The following is a 22227-nucleotide window of genomic DNA, read 5'->3' on the forward strand; positions in this document are numbered from 1 at the left end:
CTTCCCTTCCGCCCACCCCTTGTACCGGCCCTGATCCTTAGAATAAATGGCGTTTTTCAGGTCCAGCTTGGGATGGAGCCACTGGTGTGTTTATTGGGCAGTCTAGATGAAGACCTGTACCTTCCCCCAGTATACATTGCCCTCACAAGACTTCTATACTTGGCCAGGAAGCTGATTGCCCGTTTGTGGCTGCACGTACACCGAAGGAGGCGCAGTGGATTACAATGGTTAACACCACTCTTATCCGGGAAAAAAACACACATCGACATAGAAAATCACCAAAAAAATTTCCAATATATGGCAGTACTGGCTGGGCTCCCCAGAAGTGGCTCCGCCCCAAATGGATCTGGATAGGCTACTGATAGGATAACTGGATGAATGATTATACAACTGGAGTCGTATTCTATATGCTAAAGTATGTACCATAAAGAGAGTTTTACATGAGTGATGGATCTGAGCCATAGTGAAGTATCAATGGTTGGTTTAATACTTGTTTCTTTGTTTATTTCTTAATTTAGTTTTGTTTTTTCTTCTTTTTTTTTTATTATCTGAGTGAACACTTGGATGCGACATTACCCTATCTGTAAGGGAGTGTGATAACAGTATTAAAGTCACGTTTTATACTAGTGTGGAAAATGAAGACCCCTGGTACTTTAGCTATATGTATTTAAAATGTCATACATATGTCTTACATACTATGTAATGCCTTGTGTTCTCATCAATAAAAACAATTTTGTTGATTAAAAAAAAAAAACAATAGCCACATAGACTTCAATTTGTCTTGGATAGTCCTTTAAAAGTATCCAAAGCCACAACTTTTTTAGTTTTTGGATATAGTAGGGAAGGTTTAAAACTTATGTTAGCTGGTAGTTTCCTTTCCCTTTACTTCATGTCCTGTCCACGGGAAATTAGAGGAAATATTTTCAAAATGAGGGGTATTACCCTCTTAGTTGTGCCCAGAACAGGTATTCCCATTATAAAGTTTTCCCTCATTTTTTGGGTAAAAACTCTAAAACTAAGGATCTCCCCTCATTTTTTGTCATGATGATAATAGTAAAACAAAGAAATAAAATGGGGAATTTTCCCAGCGAGGAAACTGACAACAATAAAAAACCCTTCACAAAAACCTATTATGTCCCTCAGAACAAAGAGAGGAAGACCAACTTGTTTAGGAGGGAAGCCGTGCCACGTCCAATGATACATAAACACAAGAAAAAAATTCCCCTAAGTGGACTTTCCCGGCACTTGCATAAAAAAGAAAGCATAGGAATGGAAACTATTGTACATAATAAAAGAATATATATTTTATTAAATTGGAAAATACAAATGTTAAAAACAAAGTGGATATCTAGAGTAACAAAGTGGTACTACTTGGTAAACATAGTAGACAATCAAGCAATAAGCAATGATGAAAAGAAACCAGAAGACTCTTTTCAAGCCTGACGCGTTTCGGGGTATTTAATGTTTCTAGGGTCCTTCTTCAGGGGCATAGTTGAAAAGAGGGGTTCATCTAAATTAATTGAAAAAATGAAAACAAGGATCAAATAATGGTAGGGTTGTCACTAGATATCCAGTAGGAGGTTTAAATGATCCATTGATCACCTACCTGGAAGAATTTCATTGAGTGCTTGTGGAAAGGAGTTAAAAAAGAAACCACTGAGAAAGGGCAGGGTGTAGAGATGGGCAGTTGTGGTGTAGCAGGTATAGGTGCTATTCTAAGGTGGTACGAGCTGCAAGGTGGTAGGCCGCAATCTCCATAGAGGAGTATGACAATGTGCCCATCCCGCCCGACCCGGGCGTGCGCAAGCCAGAGCGATATGCTGAGGTCACAGGAAGGCACCCCTATGAAATGAAAAATTGAGGTACCTTAGAGGGAGTTCAATATATGTGAATTAATGCAAAGATCACAAACCAAAATAGTGTAAAAAATATATATAATGCAGTAAAGTGCCTATTGTAAGTACTGCATATATAGGCAGCATATTAATTGGAACAGTGCAGCAGAGGGAGGCACTGAACGTAAGTTAATAAATATGGTTTAACTTGAAATACATAGGGTAATAAGAGTATACTTATATATGTAATTATAAAACAGGTTTATGCATTGTAAAAGATAATAATAACTTCAAATGTATACCCATGAAAGAGTATATAATATGCATAGATCGTAAAGAATTCTATAGTAATATATCTGAAGAGCTGGGGTAATGTGGACAAATGTAACATAATGATCTGTAGCCAGTATGTCAAAGGCAATTATGTTGCTAAAATAGCCAAATGTATATATTCCCCATAGCCTGCAGGAAATAAAACCATAGCAGGCTAGGAAATGGTAAAGAAACAAGAGCAATGCAACCGTATAGCTATAAATGTATAAATGGTGAAGTAAAGGATATAATGCACTAAAGACAATAATCCGTAGGAAGGAAGGGAGTAAGAAAAAATAAATAAAAATACCTTGAGAGGACAGAATGTGAGTACGGCTGACCACGCAATCCAGCAACCGGCCTGTAAAGCGCCTTAGCAGGGAATGAGTGGGGCCGGTTTAAATAGTGAACGGGCTCCAATTAGCTGGCGTCAAAACGACGCACAGCTGTGTAGTGGAGACCGTCAGGTACGACGCCTCAATCAGACCCCCCGAAGCGAGGATGCGCGGCGTCGCCCCTACCGCGCATGCGCGAGCGTAATGGCGTTGGAGCGACGTCGCGCACACCCGCCCCACCGACACGGAAGTGCCTATCCGGCGAACTGAGCATGCTCGCCGGAGTGGCAACCTGGAGGCAATGGGCATAGGATGGAGCAACGCCCAAATCCCTCCCTGAGCGCCGCCCCAGGAATGAATTCTGGGGCGGCTTTCCGTGCCGGGCAACCGCTCTGGCCACACGCGCCTCGGGGGGGGCGGGGAATGGGGGGACTGGCCAAAAAGAAGAAAGCAAGTGGAAATGTATACCTAATAAGTGGGATAAAAATGACCCAACCAAAAAAAAAGGGCATGGGGGAGCAAAAATAATAAAGGTTGAAGGACAACCTAAAACAATTTTAATCCGGAAATTGGAATATAAGGATGGAACTCAGCCCTGCTAGGTCGGAGTGGTTTCTTAGAAATACAATGAATGGGGACTGGGACATGTTACAGAATGTAAGTTTTTTACAAGAGGGGGCAGACAGAATCGAATATTGAGCAGTGTATTGACAAAAGGTACATTAGGAATGGTAGTATAACAGGCAAAATAATCCCTTTGTACAAACATTGTAATATGCAGGAACATAAACAGAAATAGACAATAGAGAATTTAGCATTGAGCGACAGGAGGCCTAACCATGAATGAGGATACATAAATGCTAACACAGAGTATATAGTAATAACAAACAAATAATATATTAACAAAAGAGAGGTTCCTGGTGGGGAACCAAACAATCTGCTCAATATTCGATTCTGTCTGCCCCCTCTTGTAAAAAACTTACATTCTGTAACATGTCCCAGTCCCCATTCATTGTATTTCTAAGAAACCACTCCGACCTAGCAGGGCTGAGTTCCATCCTTATATTCCAATTTCCGGATTAAAATTGTTTTAGGTTGTCCTTCAACCTTTATTATTTTTACTCCCCCATGCCCTTTTTTTTTGGTTGGGTCATTTTTATCCCACTTATTAGGTATACATTTCCACTTGCTTTCTTCTTTTTGGCCAGTCCCCCCATTCCCCGCCCCCCCGAGGCGCGTGTGGCCAGAGCGGTTGCCCGGCATGGAAAGCCGCCCCAGAATTCATTCCTGGGGCGGCGCTCAGGGAGGGATTTGGGCGTTGCTCCATCCTATGCCCATTGCCTCCAGGTTGCCACTCCGGCGAGCATGCTCAGTTCGCCGGATAGGCACTTCCGTGTCGGTGGGGCGGGTGTGCGCGACGTCGCTCCAACGCCATTACGCCCGCGCATCCTCGCTTCGGGGGGTCTGATTGAGGCGTTGTACCTGACGGTCTCCACTACACAGCTGTGCGTCGTTTTGACGCCAGCTAATTGGAGCCCGTTCACTATTTAAACCGGCCCCACTCATTCCCTGCTAAGGCGCTTTACAGGCTGGTTGCTGGATTGCGTGGTCAGCCGTACTCACATTCTGTCCTCTCAAGGTATTTTTATTTATTTTTTCTTACTCCCTTCCTTCCTACGGATTATTGTCTTTAGTGCATTATATCCTTTACTTCACCATTTATACATTTATAGCTATACGGTTGCATTGCTCTTGTTTCTTTACCATTTCCTAGCCTGCTATGGTTTTATTTCCTGCAGGCTATGGGGAATATATACATTTGGCTATTTTAGCAACATAATTGCCTTTGACATACTGGCTACAGATCATTATGTTACATTTGTCCACATTACCCCAGCTCTTCAGATATATTACTATAGAATTCTTTACGATCTATGCATATTATATACTCTTTCATGGGTATACATTTGAAGTTTCTTTTCATCATTGCTTATTGCTTGATTGTCTACTATGTTTACCAAGTAGTACCACTTTGTTACTCTAGATATCCACTTTGTTTTTAACATTTGTATTTTCCAATTTAATAAAATATATATTCTTTTATTATGTACAATAGTTTCCATTCCTATGCTTCCTTTTTTATGCAAGTGCCGGGAAAGTCCACTTAGGGGAATTTTTTTCTTGTGGATGTGTTATTATGTCCCTCAAGGTCAAATCCCCTCTTATAAAATCACACAAATCAATACTACATTATATATATATATATATATATATATATATATATATATATATATATATATATATATATATATATATATTTATGGGTGGAGCCCTATGTCCGATATGGGCATAGATAACATTGTAGTTAACATAAAACTTACCATCGGAAATAGACCTGGAAGTGTGGACTTACCATATGAAATGGACCTGAAAGTGTGCCTTGGTCTGCTGGTCGGTATGCCAGAATAAGGGGGCATACCCTAGTTTAAGAAATGATTATTCTGTAGAGAGAAATGAATGAAATGAATGAATGAAATGAATGCCTTGAAATGGGGATGGGAGGGTGGGTATCGCGCACAGGAAACCGACAAGCACCACAGGTAAGCGGGCTGCTTAAATACCCCCCGGGCTCCTCCCATAAATTCAGGCCACCATACTGGCCTTCCTACTTATGGGTGGAGCCCTATGTCCGATATGGACATAGATAACATTGTAGTTAACATAAAACTTACCATCGGAAATAGACCTGGAAGTGTGGACTTACCATATGAAATGGACCTGAAAGTGTGCCTTGGTCTGCTGGTCGGTATGCCAGAATAAGGGGGCAAAAACATTCAGGTAGGGGTGTGGTTTTATTAGTTCTGGCTTTATTTATTTGAGCAAGTTTGGTGAATGCTTGTGCCGTTTCCACCTAAGGAGTGGGGACGTACCGGGCGAGGTAGGCAGAGTTTCACCTGCTAAGTCTCTTGATGACGTGGTCTGGGACCCGTGCCGACATGCTGCCAAGGCTGCCCCAATACTAAAGAGTGACTGGAGTGCTGACTGGGGTCGAGGTGTAGGCAGCGTAGAAGAACCCCAGGTGTTTGATGAACTGTCAGGCACTCGAGGGTTGGCTGAAAGGTAATAGGGGACTAGAGTTTGAGTGTTCCGGTAGGAGTGACAGTAGGCGGTCGAGTATGGTTACTGGCCACCGGACGTTGTTTACTTTATGGAGATGGACGTCTATCCTGGAGCTTGATTGCTGGGTTTTGGACACTGCAGGGTGGAGGATGAAATGGTGTTGGCAGCGAGCCAACTACACAGAACTTGGCCTGCGGGATTGCTGGGGGTGAACTCGCTGGGCCGCCAGAACCCGTGATAGGCCAAGTAAATGGCTGCTTGTATGACCAAACTGGGGAGAAGGCCCAATAGCGTACTGGTTAATATAGTAGACCTGTCCCAGAAGATGGCAGCCTGGAACGAACATGCAGTGGACATTAAACTGGTGTTGCCAAGATAATTACACCAGCGTGCGCAGGAAGGACATCACAGAGCGATGCGGACCTGGCTTCATTAAGAGGCTCACCTCGGACCGGATGTCGGTGGCAAGCCATGGCCCGTCCTGTCCAGTTAAGACCCTGGAGTTAAGCGGTTGCCATGACCGGGTGTAACTTGAAGAGGGAGGAAGTCCAGGTAAACCCGGGGTTTTTAGGAGTGTCTCTGGGGGCCATGTACTTGTAAACCGATGATGGCCAAAAATTGCCGCGATGCCTGTGGTGGCTGTGGCATCTGTCGCTACCTGGGGTGACAAGGGCGACGTAGGTGATAAGACCCTAGAGTTAAGGTATAATCATTGATACACGATCCACGTAGTACGGGACCTTCCGACATTGATAGGTCCACATTCTTAGGAAAGACTGCAGCTACTTGTTAGTACACACCCGTGTATGGGTGAAGTCTTGGGGAACTAACCTGATACGGGTCAGTTTGTCAAGGGGGAGGCTGGCCTGCGTGGTATTCGTTAATTCGGAGGAGGTTATTGTAGACCTTGGTTCCGGATTATTGAGTTTTTTGAGACTACAAGCTGAAGGACATAAAGGTATTACCAGCGAGTCAAGTTGTGTCTACGTAGTACCTGGCTGCCTGTGCCAGTAAAGTGAATTTGTTAGGCCGTAGAAAACCACAGAGGGCCAGGTAGATGGCTGCTTGTATGACTAGACTGGGGAATGTCTGAGGTTTTGACATGTCCCTGAAGATGGCTGTTGTGATGGGCAAGCGTTTGCTATTTAGCTATGGGCTGATACTTCTGGACGCCACGTAGAAAGGATCCTACTGTATGAGCCGTAAACACGGATGACTCTCTGGGGTCCTTTGAGGGCAAGAAATGCTGGATGTTGGCTAGGTATAGCCTGATGATGTTATGAGGAGCCAGCTGTGTGTGGCAATACGATACCTGGTGCGGGGATGGAACCTGAACTCAACTGACCTAAGCGAGAAATGACACAGAAATTGATGAGTGGCTCATATGAAATGCCACTGGAGACAAGTGGCCGATTAAGTGCCACAGAAGAATGATGTGTGACTGATTGTGTGCCACTGGAAATGTGTACTGATTGCAAGAAGTCATGCTGAGATGCGAGCCCTGCAATGATTGCCAGAGTTGTGCTTAAATACATGTTTGCAACAATTGCCAGGGAGTTTGTGTCAATGGTGATGTGTTTGCCGTGACTGCGGGAAGTCCGTATTACTGCATGTGCTTGCACGGGCTGCAAGGAGTTATACTTGGATGCGTGTCTGCAACGATTATAAAGTTGTGTTTGGATGCATGCTTGCCATGATTGCAAGAAATTATGCTTGGGTGTGTCCCTGCAACATTTTTGCAAGAAGTTGTGACTGGATGCATGCTTGCAATGATTACAAGAAGTTATGCTTGGATGCATGCTTGCAACGTTTGCAAGAAGTTATGCTAAGATGCATGTCTTGTAATGATTGTAAGATTTGTGCTTGAATGTGTGCTTGCAACGATTGCAAGGGGGTTTCTGTCGGTGGAGATGTGTTTGTAGTGGCTGTGAAAAGTTCGTATTGCTGCATGTGCTTGCAAGACTGCAAGGGTTTAAGCTTGGATGCGTACTCGCAACGACTGCAAGAAGTTATGCTTGAATGCATGCCTGCAACGTCTGCAAGAAGTTTTATGATTGGATGCGTGTTTGAAATGATAGCAAGAATTTGTGCTTGGATGTGTGCTTGCAACGATTGCAAGACGTTCTGTTTGGATGCGTACTTGCAACGATTGCAAGAAGTCATGGGATGTGTGCTTGCAACAATAGCAAGAAGTTATGTTTCGATGTGTGCTTGCAATAAAATGCAAGAAGTTGTGTTTGGATGCGTATTTGTGACGATTGCAAAAGTTATACTTGGATGTGCTGTGACTATGAGGGGGTATAGTAGCGAGGCGAAGGTTTCAACGAATGAATCGGGACCGTGACTGAGCTTCGAAGGAAGACGGGGTGTGGCCCCCCCCTTTTTTTTTTTTTTTTTTGACTGACCTAGAGGAAATGACAGATGAGAACCGGTGGAGAGTTTGACTACCTGGTTTGAAAGGTAAATTGTAACATGTTTAAGCGACAGGTGCATGGCATTAAATAAATGAGTGAACTGTTTGTGCCATGACAGAGGCACGAATCGGTGTGCCATGACTGCGCCAATGAGGCCGTGCCAACTGGGGCTTGCCAGGATGAATCGATGTCTGACGGATGCCCTGAACTTGAATCGGGGCGCGGCATGCGACAACGAAATAAATGAAATGTTTGCCTTAGAGTGAAATGAATGAAAAAGTTTCGCCATGACAGAGGCACGAATCGGTCGTGCCGCAGCTGCAACTGACAGCGACCCGGACTCTGGAGCATGTACTGAAATGAGGCAAAAGAAACGCTGGTGCATGCCGGAGTACATTGGTGCATCACGGATGCAACTGGATTTGAATTGGAGTGTGGTATGTAACCATGAAATGTTTGCCCTGGCAAAGGCACGAATTGGTTATGCCGCAACTGATAGCTAACCAAGTTCTGATGCAGGTGTTGGCTGAGGCCCAAGCGTTTTATTTATACTACTTAATTTATATGTGTATATATATATATATATATATATATATATACATACACATATATGTTTTTTTTTTTTGTATATATATATATATATATATATATATATATATTTTTTTTTTTTTTTTTTTCGACTGCGACAAATGACGAGTCGGACTATGGAGTACGAATGAAATGAGGCCAAGACAACTGGTGCGCGCCGGGACGAATCGGTGCATCTCGGATGCTACTGGATTCGAATCGGGGCGCGGTACGTTACAGTGAGATGAGTGAAATGATGAAATGAATGAAATGATTTGTCATGGTAGAGGCACGCGCCATGACAGAGGCACGAGTCGATCATGTCGCGATTGCAACTGACAACGACCGGACTCCGGAGCATGTACTGAAATGTGGCCGAAAGTACCTGGGGCACGCCGGGACGAATCGTTGCATCATGGATGCGACTGGATTCGAATCGAAGCGTGATTCGTGACAGTTGAAATGATTCCCATGACAGAGGCACAAATCGGTGAGCCGCAAACTACGACTGACAATGAACCAGACTCTGGAGCATGTTCAGAAATGAGGCCGGGCCCTGGGGCACGCCGTAACGAATCGGTGCATCGAAGATGCGACTGGATTCGAACCGGAGCGCGGTAAGTGCAGGTGTAACATTTGTTGCCATGACAGAGGCGCGAATCGATCATGCCGCTATAGCGACTGACTGCGAATCGGACTCTGGAGCATGTACTGAAATGTGGCAAATACCTGGGGCACGCCGAGACGAATCGGTGCATTTCCATGCGACTGAATTCGTATCGGAGCGTGGTACGTGGCAATGAAATGATAACCATGACAGAGGTACGAATCGATGAGTCGAAAGCGACTAAAAATGACGTGACTCTGGAGCATGTACTGAAATGAGGCCGTAACTACTGGGGCACACCGGAGCGAATCGGTGCATCTTTAGGTGCAACTGGATTCGAATCGGAGCGCGGTATGTGACTGAAATGAGAAATGATTCGGAATGGTTTGAAATGTTAGAAATGTATTTAGAAACGTTCAGAAATGAGAAATGATTGGTATCGAACTGACGTGATTCGATAAGATTTGCGAATCGCTATGGCTGTCTACTGACACATGTTTAACAACTTAGACATGCCTGAAATGAAGCGACGCCTGCGTCGCGGTGGTTTCCCAGATAACGGGAAATGGTAACAAAATGATAGTACGAGTGATATACATTGCGGTACGTTCGTGAATTTTGCGAGTAATTCGTAAGTTTGATATCACGGTTTGGTGACATGCTATCTATAATGCGTAAAAACAAAAGTCCGACGGGACCCTACCTGCGACAGCCAAGCCCGACGCGTGGTATGAACATACGACTCGGTAAACACGGGCTTCGAAACTCTCGAGCAGAGAAATTGCGAGTGCGGGAACTTGCACGATAAGAACTGCGGACGCTGGTATACGAATCGTCGGCCTAGTGACGTATATCGCGCACAGGAAACCGACAAGCACCACAGGTGAGCAGGCTGCTTAAATGCCCCCCGGGCTCCTCCCATAAATTCAGGCCACCATACTGGCCTTCCTACAATTTCCACAACTCACTGGACTAAATTCAAATATATTACTTTATTACAGGGGTCTTCAAATTGCAGCCCTCCAGGTGTTCAGGAACTCAATTCCCATCCTGCCTAGTCATGTCTGTGAATGTCAAAGTTTTACAATGCCTCATGGGATGTGTAGTTCTGCAACAGCTGGAGGGCCATAGTTTGAGGATCCCTGCTTTATTACATTGCATATCAAAGTTAAAACCACATCAATAACACCACCCATACATAAACACACATTAAAAACATGCGCCTGCCTCTCTCAAAAGATGATCACCCCTACCCATAGTATGTAAATTATCCTATATATATACTCTATTAACAGTATATTAAAAGTTATAATAATAGAAATTTGGGTGATCCTATGGTAATCCTCCATATGGAAGCGTTTCTATTCGCTGAGTCAGTCAATTAGCAAATCCAAAGTACATACAGTATATCCATCCGCTGAGGGTGCAGTCCTCAAAAGTGACAGAGTTTAATAGTAGTATTCACTGGGAAGCCCCATATGGTACACTGATAATGCCCTCAAAACACTCACAGGGCACTGTGGTCCAGAGGAGATCATTTTACAGTACATGTGTACTTCCTTCAAAAATAAGGATCCAGTCCCATTACAGATAACAGGTGAAGACTCCAAAACCGTAGACACCTCCCTCGTACATCAGCCCAAGCCCACAACGCTGTAAACATAGGGGCTTATTTTTCAAAACGTTCTAAAGCAAAACAACCTCCTCTGGACCACAGTGCCCTGTGAGAGCTTTGGGGGTATTATCATTGTACAATATTGGGCCTTCCAGTGAATACTACTATTAAACTCTGGGACTTTGGTCACCTTTGAGGACTGCACCCTCAGCTGATTTAGTTATTGACTGGCCCAATGAATGGGAGTGGTTCCATCTGGAGGATCACCATAGGATCACCCAAGAGAGGGAGTTGGGTCTAAATAAAAAACCTTCCCTAACCCTTTCCCACTTTATCCAAAGCCAAAAAAAAATGTTTTGCTTTTACATATGCTTTAAAGAAAACATACTAGATAACATGGTTTACAGCTGAACTAAAGCCAATTCTAAAGCTTTTCACCACAGTACTTATTTTCCACCATAAACTGTCCTCAGTGTTCCAGGTTGAGTAATGGCCAGCATCATTCATTTTACTTGATTGGGGTATTGCCCAAATTAGCGGCTGTATGCCATCACCCAATACCCAATTACCACCTTACCAAATTACAATAATTAAGGCAGACAACTTGTTTTTGGGTTTAAAATGGCCATAGCAGCCTATTTTATTTTATTACTCAAAAAACAAACCATAACAAAACTTTAATAAAAGAAATAACTGAACTGAAAAAACTGCATAGGATTTTTGAAGGCACCCTTGACTGTTCAAATTTCTGTATCTGGCACTACCTCGCCTATTACGGCCCCCAGCCGTGCTTTACGCCAGCTCTGGGACAAATTTAGGCAAATTCACCAGCCAATACAGCCAACTTTTACTCCCGCCCTTATTAGGGCAGGTACACCCCTACCAGAGATGGGCCCAACCCATCTTTTTCCAAAGAAATTCACTATCCCCGCCTTCAAAAACCCTACGACCTCTGCCATCTGCTATGACACTATACAATCCCAGCAAAAAAAAAAAAAAAAAAACACCCACACAAATAAACATAACATTCCCCCCAATAGCATATGAAAAATTAGGGAGGGAGGGTGGGAGAATCTACTCGGTTGCTGTCCAACTTCCAAGTGATACTGACAGACCAACACCCACCTAGCAACCCATTAGGACCACCCAGCCACACCCTGCCCCACCCTATTATCCTCCAATGGGTACCTCTTATCATATCTCTCCTGATACTTAACCCTCCTACCAACTGTATCAATTTTTTTAACAACCCCCACCTTGCTATAGCCTTATAGGGAAAACCCCATCATGCTGGCCCTACTCTTATGCTGCGCTTTAGCTCCAGGCCTATACTTGATTGGGGTATTGCCCAAATTAGCGGCTGTATGCCATCACCCAATACCCAATTACCACCTTACCAAATTACAATAATTAAGCCAGACAACTTGTTTTTGGGTTTAAAATGGCCATAGCAGCCTATTTTATTTTATTACTCAAAAAACAAACCATAACAAAACTTTAATAAAAGAAATAACTGAACTGAAAAAACTGCATAGGATTTTTGAAGGCACCCTTGACTGCTCAAATTTCTGTATCTGGCACTACCTCGCCTATTACGGCCCCCAGCCGTGCTTTACGCCGGCTCTGGGACAAATTTAGGCAAATTCACCAGCCAATACAGCCAACTATTACTCCAGCCCTTATTAGGGCAGGTACACCCCTACCAGAGATGGGCCCAACCCATCTTTTTCCAAAGAAATTCACTATCCCCGCCTTCAAAAACCCCACGACCTCTGCCAAGACGCCCGGCGTGAAACCTTACGCCTGGGCGGCCCGCCACACCCACAGAGCTCTTTGAATGCCGTCTTGTAAGCCCAGGAACCAAAGATCAATCCCTACCGCATTCAAATGAACCCCGTCCCCTCTCAAGTACAACCACGGATCCTGCTCCAATTCCCTGTGGCGAATCGCCAAACCGCCGCTGCGGACAAAAAATTTTTCTACAGCCTTATTGATCTTGATCCTGGCTTTATTAATCCGCTCCACCGATACAGCTAAACGCCAGGAGGCCCTAGCCACCATGTCTGACCATACTACAATTGTGTCCGGGAACAGGGTACGCAATCTTAATAGATCATATTTAATATCTCTGCATAATTCCCTGGAAGCCCGGAGCCCCAAATCATTTCCCCCCACATGAAGCAGAAGCACGTCAGGGGGCCTGTCAAGCCTGGCGTAATGGTGCACTTCTGGAAGAACCCTCGACCACATGCCCCTGACCCCGATATCCACCTAATCCTGACCTGTTCTATGGAGAATCCCAACTGGCGACCATCCTGCCTAACCTCAGCCCTCTTAGCCCCCCAGAAAACGTAAGAATGGCCCAGGATCCACACCAAACATTCCGGACCTGTAAAGCAACACAAAACATAAACAACACAAATCCCCAGCACCAAAACACACGACAAGAAACCAACAAATGAACACCCACAAACATGTAGGAAAAACACAAGAAACAGAAACACACGGAAAACATGATCACCTTACTCCACCATTTTTATCGTGCTTACCTACAACCAACCCAATCTCACAATAGATGAGGCCGCACATACAGTCGAAAACGTTGTGACTCCCATCTACCAAGTTGACGCACTAGCTTGTCTTCCAGGCCCCATCGGGCCACTTCAGTGGCCGCTCCAATTCTGAAAGAATGGGAGGAGTAATTCTGCATTGAGAAACCCGCAGCCAGTTGACACTTCTTAAAAACAGCCCCAAACTGAAACCTAGACAACGCAAACCCATTACTATGTTGAAGCAAAGGACCGCGTTCTGTGCCCCTGACCTCCAACCATTCCCGAACCGCCCGAACAGGGCACACTGGCGAGCCCCTTACCTCCCCCAAAGTAACCCATGCACCTTTACCACCTTGGTCAGTTTTGGACCTGCGAATGTAAAGGGACACCACTTCACCCCTGAGCACTACATCAGCCCAGTCCAACCCACCACCTCCCCGTTTTGACCGGCACACTAATTCTCCAACTCTGAACGCCCCAAAAAACGCCAAAATAAATGCCGTTCTAAAAAGTGCAGCCTCATAAGGCGAGGAACAAACCTCACCCATGACACCTATGATAGCCCCTAGCATGCTGAAGGAAACCGGGCAGCGGGAATCCCTTGTGGTCTTACCCCGTCTGTAGCCCTGCAAAACTCGTTTCACCAAAGCATGCTTGGTGACATCCCCGACCCCGGACAATTGAAACCAAACAGCCAAGCCCAACAGTTTTTGACCCAATTTGGATGCGGAAACTCCACAGTCCACATTCCTGCCAATGAATTCTAGCACCAAGCACAAACGGTCACCCTCGCTATCACACCCACCTACCTCCTGTTCGAGTGCAAGCCACTCCCCCCAAACCTTCTCATATGCGGTCCACGTGGCAGTGCACACTGAATCCCTAATGAGCCTTGTTACCGTTCTAATGCGATGTCCCATAAGTGGTCCGGGCAAGGCCTGCCATGCTGCTCCGCTCCCGGCTCCAACATTCTGAATCTGTCCCACTGTAAGCGAGACAAAGCATCAGCCACATTATTGGTCACACCCGGCACATGAACAGCACGAACGTAACAATTCAGACACAAACATAAAAGCACTAAATGCCTCAGAAAACGCACCACCGGTGGGGAAGAAGTGGAAATTTTGTTAATAGCCTGTACAACCCCCAGATTGTCACAGTGAAAAAGAACCCGTTTGTTCCTGAATTCCTGCTGCCAAATTTCCACCGCCATCACAATGGGAAATAGCTCCAACAGCACTAGATTGCCCAGTAAGTCCGCATTGCTCCATGATTCCGGCCATGTACCCGCACTCCACTGACTCCCCAAGATTGCTCCGTAACCGACTGCCCCGGCCGCATCCGTATAAAGCTCCAAGTCGTCCATCATCCAAGTAGTGAATTATGGAATGCAAACCGGATACATCCCTCACCACCCATTCCAAAAATGAGCTGAATGTTTCGAAAAGTGAACAAGATACGGCACAACCCATAGGCAGGCAGTGATCGACAAAATAATGACCCTCCCAAATGCAACCCAACAAACGGAAGCTGTCAGGATGCACCGGAAGAATCGGCGGAAAAGCCGATTCTATATCCGTCTTTGCCAAAAGAGCCCCCCTGCCAAACTTCCTAACCCAACTAACCGCCTTGTCAAAAGATGCGGAAGAGACCGTACAAAACTCGCGGTCAATGGCATCATTAACCGACAAACCCTGCGGATATGAAAGCTGGTGGATCAACCGGAAAGAATTGGGTTCCTTCTTGGGAACCACCCCCAACGGAGAGATAACCAACTCCGCTACGGGGGGGGGGGGCTTCGAAAGGGCCCGCCATCCTACCCAAAGCCACTTCCTTAGCCAATTTTTCCGACACCACCGATTGGTGTTGTCGTGCCGACAACAAATTAGCAGGGACAGGAGGAACACCGGATAAAGTGCAAGGGATCCTAAAACCTACCGAAAAACCGTGTAAAAGAAGTTGTGGCGCTGTTTGTTCAGGATACCTACTTAGAAATGGAGCCAGTTTTTCCACCTTCACCGGCGTCCTCCCTCTTGCCAGTTTCACCAGACTTACCTTTGTTTTGTTTGAAGCATTTCGCAAGCTGATGAGATCCCCCGCAGCCCTAGCATTCATGTCGGAACCGGCATGATCCCCCGAATCTACAGTTCCCTTCATTGAACTGCCAACAGAAACCTTTCCGCTTTCCGGCCGATGGTGACGCAGTTCCTGCTCCCCCACCAGCCCCCCCTGGAAAGGGAGTGTTTGTCGCCCTCGCCTGGGTCATCAACTTCATCCACAAGCTGATATCCTTGTGGTCCCACCTAATTGATGGCCTAAGCGCCTTGCGTTAACGAAATTGTTCATCGTAACGCAACCAGGACACTCCCCCGTACACCCTCTGCGCCTCACCAATAGCATCCGCGTACTTGACCTTGTCCAGGTTGAACTTTTCCAGGGGTAACAGGGAGAATATCGTACTCACCTTTCCAAATCCGTTCACGCACTTCCTGTTTTAAATGAGATCCCAGCGGTCCCTCGAAGCACACATATACTTCGCATTTTGCCGCGTCCGCTAAATGCACACCCTCGGTGTCCCCCGTGGACTTCTTTCCCTCCTCAGCCGCCTTGACTGAGCTCTGCGACGATGCCACTTCGGATGTCGTCGACACCACCGCCTGCCCTGCCCCCTGACGTCACCGATACCCTGGCTGGCCACATCCCCTGATGAAATTATCGGAGATTGTGCAGCCTTCCATGCCGACGCCGGGGAAACAACCCCAGCCGCACTTGTCCCCGTGTCGCACCTGGCTAGCACCTCACTGACACTGGCCATGAATGCTTGTAGCAAGCCGGCCACACCAGTCATCCCGGCTGCCGTTGCCGGCACCACTGACGGCACCCCTGGCAAGGACCCCCCCCTCACAGCCGTGCTCTGTAAGGCTACCTCCCTCACAGCAGAGTCTTTCCGTAGGCCCCTCACAGCACCCCCCCCCATAGATTGCTGTCCTCCTTCAGCCACAGAGCCCCCCTTTTCTTGTACCTGCCCCTGTGACAACAGCCCTGTACTGACAGCAGACACAGAAGACACAACATTAGACAGAAGACACACATGGTTAGTACTCACCAGGCTGCCCAGACCGCTCAGCCGTCACTCCGGATTCCTGCAGCTGATCCTCCTGTCTTCTCCCTGAGCCGGCATCCGCCCCCACCTCTCCATCCTCCGTTGCTGTCAGCTCTCCTTCCAACCACTCTGCATCTTCTTGTAGCCCGCCCGTATTTCGCCCCGTTGACAGGCGCCGGCCGATGCGTCACTGGAGGCCGCCGCTCTGTTCTCCCTCGCGTTCCTCCTCCCCCGCTGCGCTCTCTGCCTAGTGTTTGTGACAGAAGCTGTACGCTGGTCCCGCTGAGCTGTGGACTCGGCGCCGGCTCCCCTCTGGTGACCTCCGCTTCTTCCGCTGTCAGTCCCGGCTGCCCCAGGCATCAGGCCGGCACTGGGTGAACACACTCTCCCCCGCAGGGCTGCTCTAACAGCGGGTGTAGCACCCGCAGAGGCAGCTGTATGGTCATGCGAAGCTGTAGAAGGGGGGTGGGATCGTGTGGCTAACCAACTTCTTCCCCCAGGGGGATGCCTGTGAAGAGGATTCCTCCCAGCTCTGCTAGCCCGCTGAGAAGGCGTTCTCTTGGCCGCGGAAGCTGAAGGGTCCATTACTGGGCTCCCAGCGCGGCGACACCCCCTCTGAGTCAATTCAGGGCTCAAACGCTCAGGAGGCCTTGACCTCCTAGCGCTTGCAATAGAAGGGGCAGGTGTAGCAATTACCTGCCCCGACCCCGGCAAAAGTCCAGACAATTGATCACGTAGCCATTGCGGTCCATTGGCAACCGCCGCCGTGCGAATCCTGCCCAGCATATTGTCAAGATCCTCCATCTTAAATCTGTTAACTGCTAGACACAGCAAAACTACTCAGAGAATCTACTCGGTTGCTGTCCAGCTTCCAAGTAATACTGACAGACCAAGACCCACCTAGCAACCCATTAGGACCACCCAGCCACACCCTGCCCCACCCTATTATCCCCCAATGGGTACCTCTTATCATTTCTCTCCTGATACTTAACCCTCCTACCAACTGTATCAATTTTTTTAACAACCCCCACCTTGCTATAGTCTTATAGGGAAAACCCCATCATGCTGGCCCTACTCTTATGCTCCGCTTCAGCTCCAGGCCTATACTTTCTCTACACCAGGTTGAAACAGAACAGTGAAGGAGAAGCAACACAGTTTCTCCTCCTATCAGCATGCTCCTTATCAGTACATGAACTGATTGGCTGCTTAGCAAATTATCCCCATTCCTACTGGGGCTTACCTGATGGTTTTGACAGTCAATATACAGTAAGATAAATATTTTGGCTCCTCCAATCCTGGAGATAAAAATTTATGGGAAAGTAAACTGCTCTGTCAGGAATGCAGGCTGACATTCTTGCTTTCTGTGTTCCAGATTGTAGTTCACCTTACGGAGGATTTACTTTCACGAGCTTCCATGACAGTTGTCAATGGACGTCCAACGTTGACCATCAACATTTCTACTGCACGGGAACAGTGGCTTGAAGGGATGCTCAGACATGAAATAGGTAGGTGCTAATTTCTGATCTCTGAGGTATAGCTTGACTAACATTATATGATGGCCAGGCATGCATCTACAATTAAGCTGATAAATATGCCGGCTTGCGTCGGGGGAATCTGTATGTTTGTGTATATAGAGCATGAAGCATTGTGGATACTGGCCTGTTCAGGGGGAAACAATGGGTGATCAATAAAGAAAATCAATCCTGTCTGATCAATTGTCTGAGCAAACTTGTTCAGAGATAATCGACAAGGGCTTTGGAGGTGACAGCCAGAAGAGACAAACATTCTCTAATTTCTATAGACACTTTAACCCAGGGGTCTCAAACTGGTGGCCCTCCAGCTCTTGCGGAACTAAAAGTCCAATGAGGCATTGCAATGCTGACGGTTACAAGCATGACTCCAACAGGCAGAGGTATAATGGGGCTTGTAGTTTCGCAACAGCTTGTTGGGCCACCAGTTTGAGACCCCTGCTTTAACCCTTTAAATTCCAGAGCCATTTTTGCATTTTGTACACATGTAAAAAAAATAATTTTAGGCCTGAATATTAGCGAAAACCATAGTCAACCAAGCCTCCCTGCAAGTTAATGCCATACTAGCACATTATGACAGGCTTACCTTTTAAATGAAGCACTCCAGTGGTGCGCTGTCACTGCTGCCAGAGTTTCCATCCTCAGCCCATCTTCCTTCTGGGTCAGTTTGAATGGCTGAGCCGCGATGACATCACTCTCACACATGGGGACGGGAATTATGTCCTCTAAATCTCACGAGCTCTGAATTGACAATACACTCAGTGTGCTCTTAATGCAGAGCTCAGTACGCATGTGCTGGTGATGTTACTGGCTGCTGAGATTATGAATATTTCCTAAACTACGCAAGTTTAGGAGATATTCACTGTACCTACAGGTAAGCTTTGTACTATAAGCTTACTTGTAGATAGAAGTGAAAAAGCAGAGCTTACTACTGCTTTAAAACCCCAAAACATTATATATTTTCTGAAAGAGGAAACCCTGGAGAATAAAACAGTGGTAGTTTAAATTTTTATGTTACACCATATTAGCACAACGGTTTATGGAATGCAACATTTCAGTAAAGATGCACCAAACTTAATTTTAGGGCATGCAAAAACAATATATTACCCAGTTTTTAAATAAAATATCATAGATGAGGTTGTACAGAATAAATAGATACCCAACATGTCAAGCCTTGTATGCACCCATGAAATGGCGACAAACTTTCATACCCTAAATTTCCCATTGGTATCGCTTCAAAAGCCACTACAGGCCTTTAGTTTAACGTAAACCAATAATAATGAGCCTAGAATTAGTAATCTCACTTCATATACATGGCAATATGTAATTTTTAGAACAAGTTACATGTACATTTACATGGGGTCATTTTTGAATCTGGGGGAAAGGGGGTTAAATGCTTGTGTGTTACTTTCATTTACTTATGTCAGATAGGGGACCAAAAGTCCAAAAGGATGGGGAGAAAGAGGTGCCAGAACCACCAATAGTGTAGCACAGTTTATTAGGTAATGTACATAAAAAACATAAGTAATGTATTTACAGAGTTTCCAAGGTGACAGGCATGCATTGTATCAAATGAGTGCTGCTCGAGGAATTCCAGTCTGTGCTGTGGCAGGCGTGGAGCTTGATTCGCCCCGGGCGGAGATGCAGGAAGCTGTGAAAACACGCCGGGGAATTGCCTCAATGACACAGAGCTGTTAGAGAGCTGTCAAGCCTGAAAGTGAGCTGGCCAGTAGGAACGCGTTTCGTAGGCAAGGCCACGCCTCCTTCATCAGCATCCTGGCTAAGGTGTCCTCTAGATTTAAATACGAGTCACATTTAACCCCATAGTACCCAGGGAAGTGGAGGCAACTGCGGTGGGGCTAATAACAATATATTGTATCATTAAAAACTAACCAATTTTCAGCTTTCAGCGCTGTCACTCTTTGAATGACAATTGCACGGTCATGCTACAGTGTACCCAAATTGAATTTTTATCATTTTTTTTACACAGATAGAGCTTTGTTTTGGTGGTATTTAATTGCTGCTGGGTTTTGTATTTTTTGCTAAATAAAACAAAAAAGGACCGAAAATTTTGAAAAAAAAAACAAAAGGTGTTTCATAGTTTGTTGTAAAATTTTGAAAACAGGTAATTTTTCTCCTTCACTGATGTGCGCTGATGAGGCTGCACTGGTGGGCACTGATAGGCTGTGCTGATGGGCACTGATAGGCGGCACTGATGGACACTGATAAGGCGGCACTAATGGGCACTGATAGATGGCACTGATAAGCACTGATGAGGCGGTACTGATAGGTGGCACTGAGAGGTGGCACTGATGGTTGGCACTGATGGTTGGCGCTGATGGGTGGCACTGAAGGGCACTAATAGGTAGCACTGATGGGTGGCACTGATTATGAGACACTGATGGGCATTGATTGGCAGCACTAGTGGGCATTTATGGGTGGCACTGTGGGCACTGGTAGGTGGCACTGGTGGGTACTGATAGGTGGCACTGGTAGGTGGCACAGTGGGCACTGGCAGCTGACACTGGTGGGCACAGAAAATGCAGCTGCGGCTTTCTGTGTAAGGGACCGATGTCCTTCTGACAGAAGCCGGCGGGCTGCTTTTTTTTTCTCTCACGCTGACACGCTGTAAACAGATTACCGAGCTTCTGTTTACATCACGAGATCAGCTGTCATTGGCTGACAGCTGATCATGTGGTAAGGGGCCGGGATCGATCCCTTACTCAGATCTGTGATCAGCCAAGTCTCATAGACTCGGTGATCACAGAGCAAGCTGTGTGTGACCTGCAGAGTCCCTGCTGCGCATCCCTTCTCTCTGCAGGGACACGCAGACAGCAGTTGCTCAGGAGGACGTCCGTGGATGCCGTCCCGGCAATTAAGGCCCGCGCTGTAGCCGTCTTTCGGCAAGTAGTTAATAACCAGAACATAAGAAAACAGGAACATAATCATATGGCAAGCGTTCTAGATAAAATATATTTCAAACATATATGTTTAAAAACAATATATATAAAGATATAAAAAATATACATGTGTGGGGGAATATTCCCATATAGATGGGAACCTATAAATGGTAAAGGATGATCATATCTATGAATGGTTTCTGAGGTATCTATATTCATGAAAAAATAAGTAATAAAAGTGCAAATAAAAATAAAGATAATTTTTAAGTATAAATTATTGTGTATAAGACAAGACATCAGGGATTCAAAGCGGTTGCTTGAAAAGACTATTGGGCAGAATACATGTATATTATTGACCCTGAATGTAATGGAGAACCCAAAAGGAAATACAATAGCTAGAAACTAGAATCCTGAACCAACAGAACCAAGGAACAAAAGAGCGAAGCGTCAGGGATATAAATTTATGAAAAGTTACTGTATTATACTCAGATGTATTGAGGCTGGGAATAATAACATATATTGCTATGGGGCACGAATATTGGTTGTGACAAACTTATCTATGAGTAATAAAAATCAATTACACGCAAATTGCCAGGGATACAGAGACGTGGGCCAATGTGGTGTTAATAAAGACCTAAGGTCAGTTCAAACAGAAAACTCTATGTGAGTGTAATGTGTAACTTGGTCTAATTAGATATTTTTGCATTTGAAAAAACTGGATAAAATTGCATGAAAACAACAATGTATATGCCCAGCATTACTCCCCAGCATGTCATAGCTAAATAGCTCTGAACCAGCAGGAAAAAAAAATTGGTCCCACTATGCAATTAAAGTGGTAGTCAACTCTTTATTACCACTTGTACCTACAGGTAAGCCTATGATAATGTTTACCTGTACGTACTGTCAATATCTCCTAAACTTGCACAGTTTAGAAGATATTCAGAGTGAATGCAGCCAATGAGATCATCGGCCCATGCGCTTTGAAGGTCCGGCTTACAGTGCTGGACCTACAGAACCTGTGCTGGAAACTGCAGCTCCCATGTGCATGTGCGAGAGCATTATCATCGTCCCCCGGCCACTCATGTAGCTGGAGGCCGCGATCCCGGAAAGGTAGACCGGGGGAGGATGGAAGCCATCTCAGTGGTGACATTGGGGTGCTGGAAGGGCTTCGTTCTAAGGTAAGTTTCTCATAATGTGCTAGTATGCATTGACTTGCAAGATTTTTTGTTTAAACCATTTATCATTTTTCTTCCATTTGACAATTATGTGCCACTTTGTGTTGGTCTATTACATAAAAACACAATAAAATACATTTACATTTTTGGTTGGAACATGACA

At 45.7% G+C, this 22227-nt stretch overlaps 1 protein-coding gene across 2 annotated transcripts in view; it reads left to right on the forward strand.

Annotated features, from left to right (window-relative positions):
* The window catches only part of MATCAP2 (microtubule associated tyrosine carboxypeptidase 2), a 91866-nt gene that overhangs the window by 46669 nt on the left and 22970 nt on the right, over positions 1-22227 (forward strand). For both annotated transcript variants that reach the window (XM_073630516.1, XM_073630515.1), the window contains exon 4: positions 17833-17965. In XM_073630516.1, coding sequence (XP_073486617.1) covers positions 17833-17965 — 133 coding nt within the window. The remainder of the gene's footprint in view (positions 1-17832; positions 17966-22227) is intronic.

Source organism: Aquarana catesbeiana, linkage group LG05, assembly GCF_042186555.1.
Source record: "Aquarana catesbeiana isolate 2022-GZ linkage group LG05, ASM4218655v1, whole genome shotgun sequence".
Lineage (NCBI taxonomy): Eukaryota > Metazoa > Chordata > Amphibia > Anura > Ranidae > Aquarana > Aquarana catesbeiana.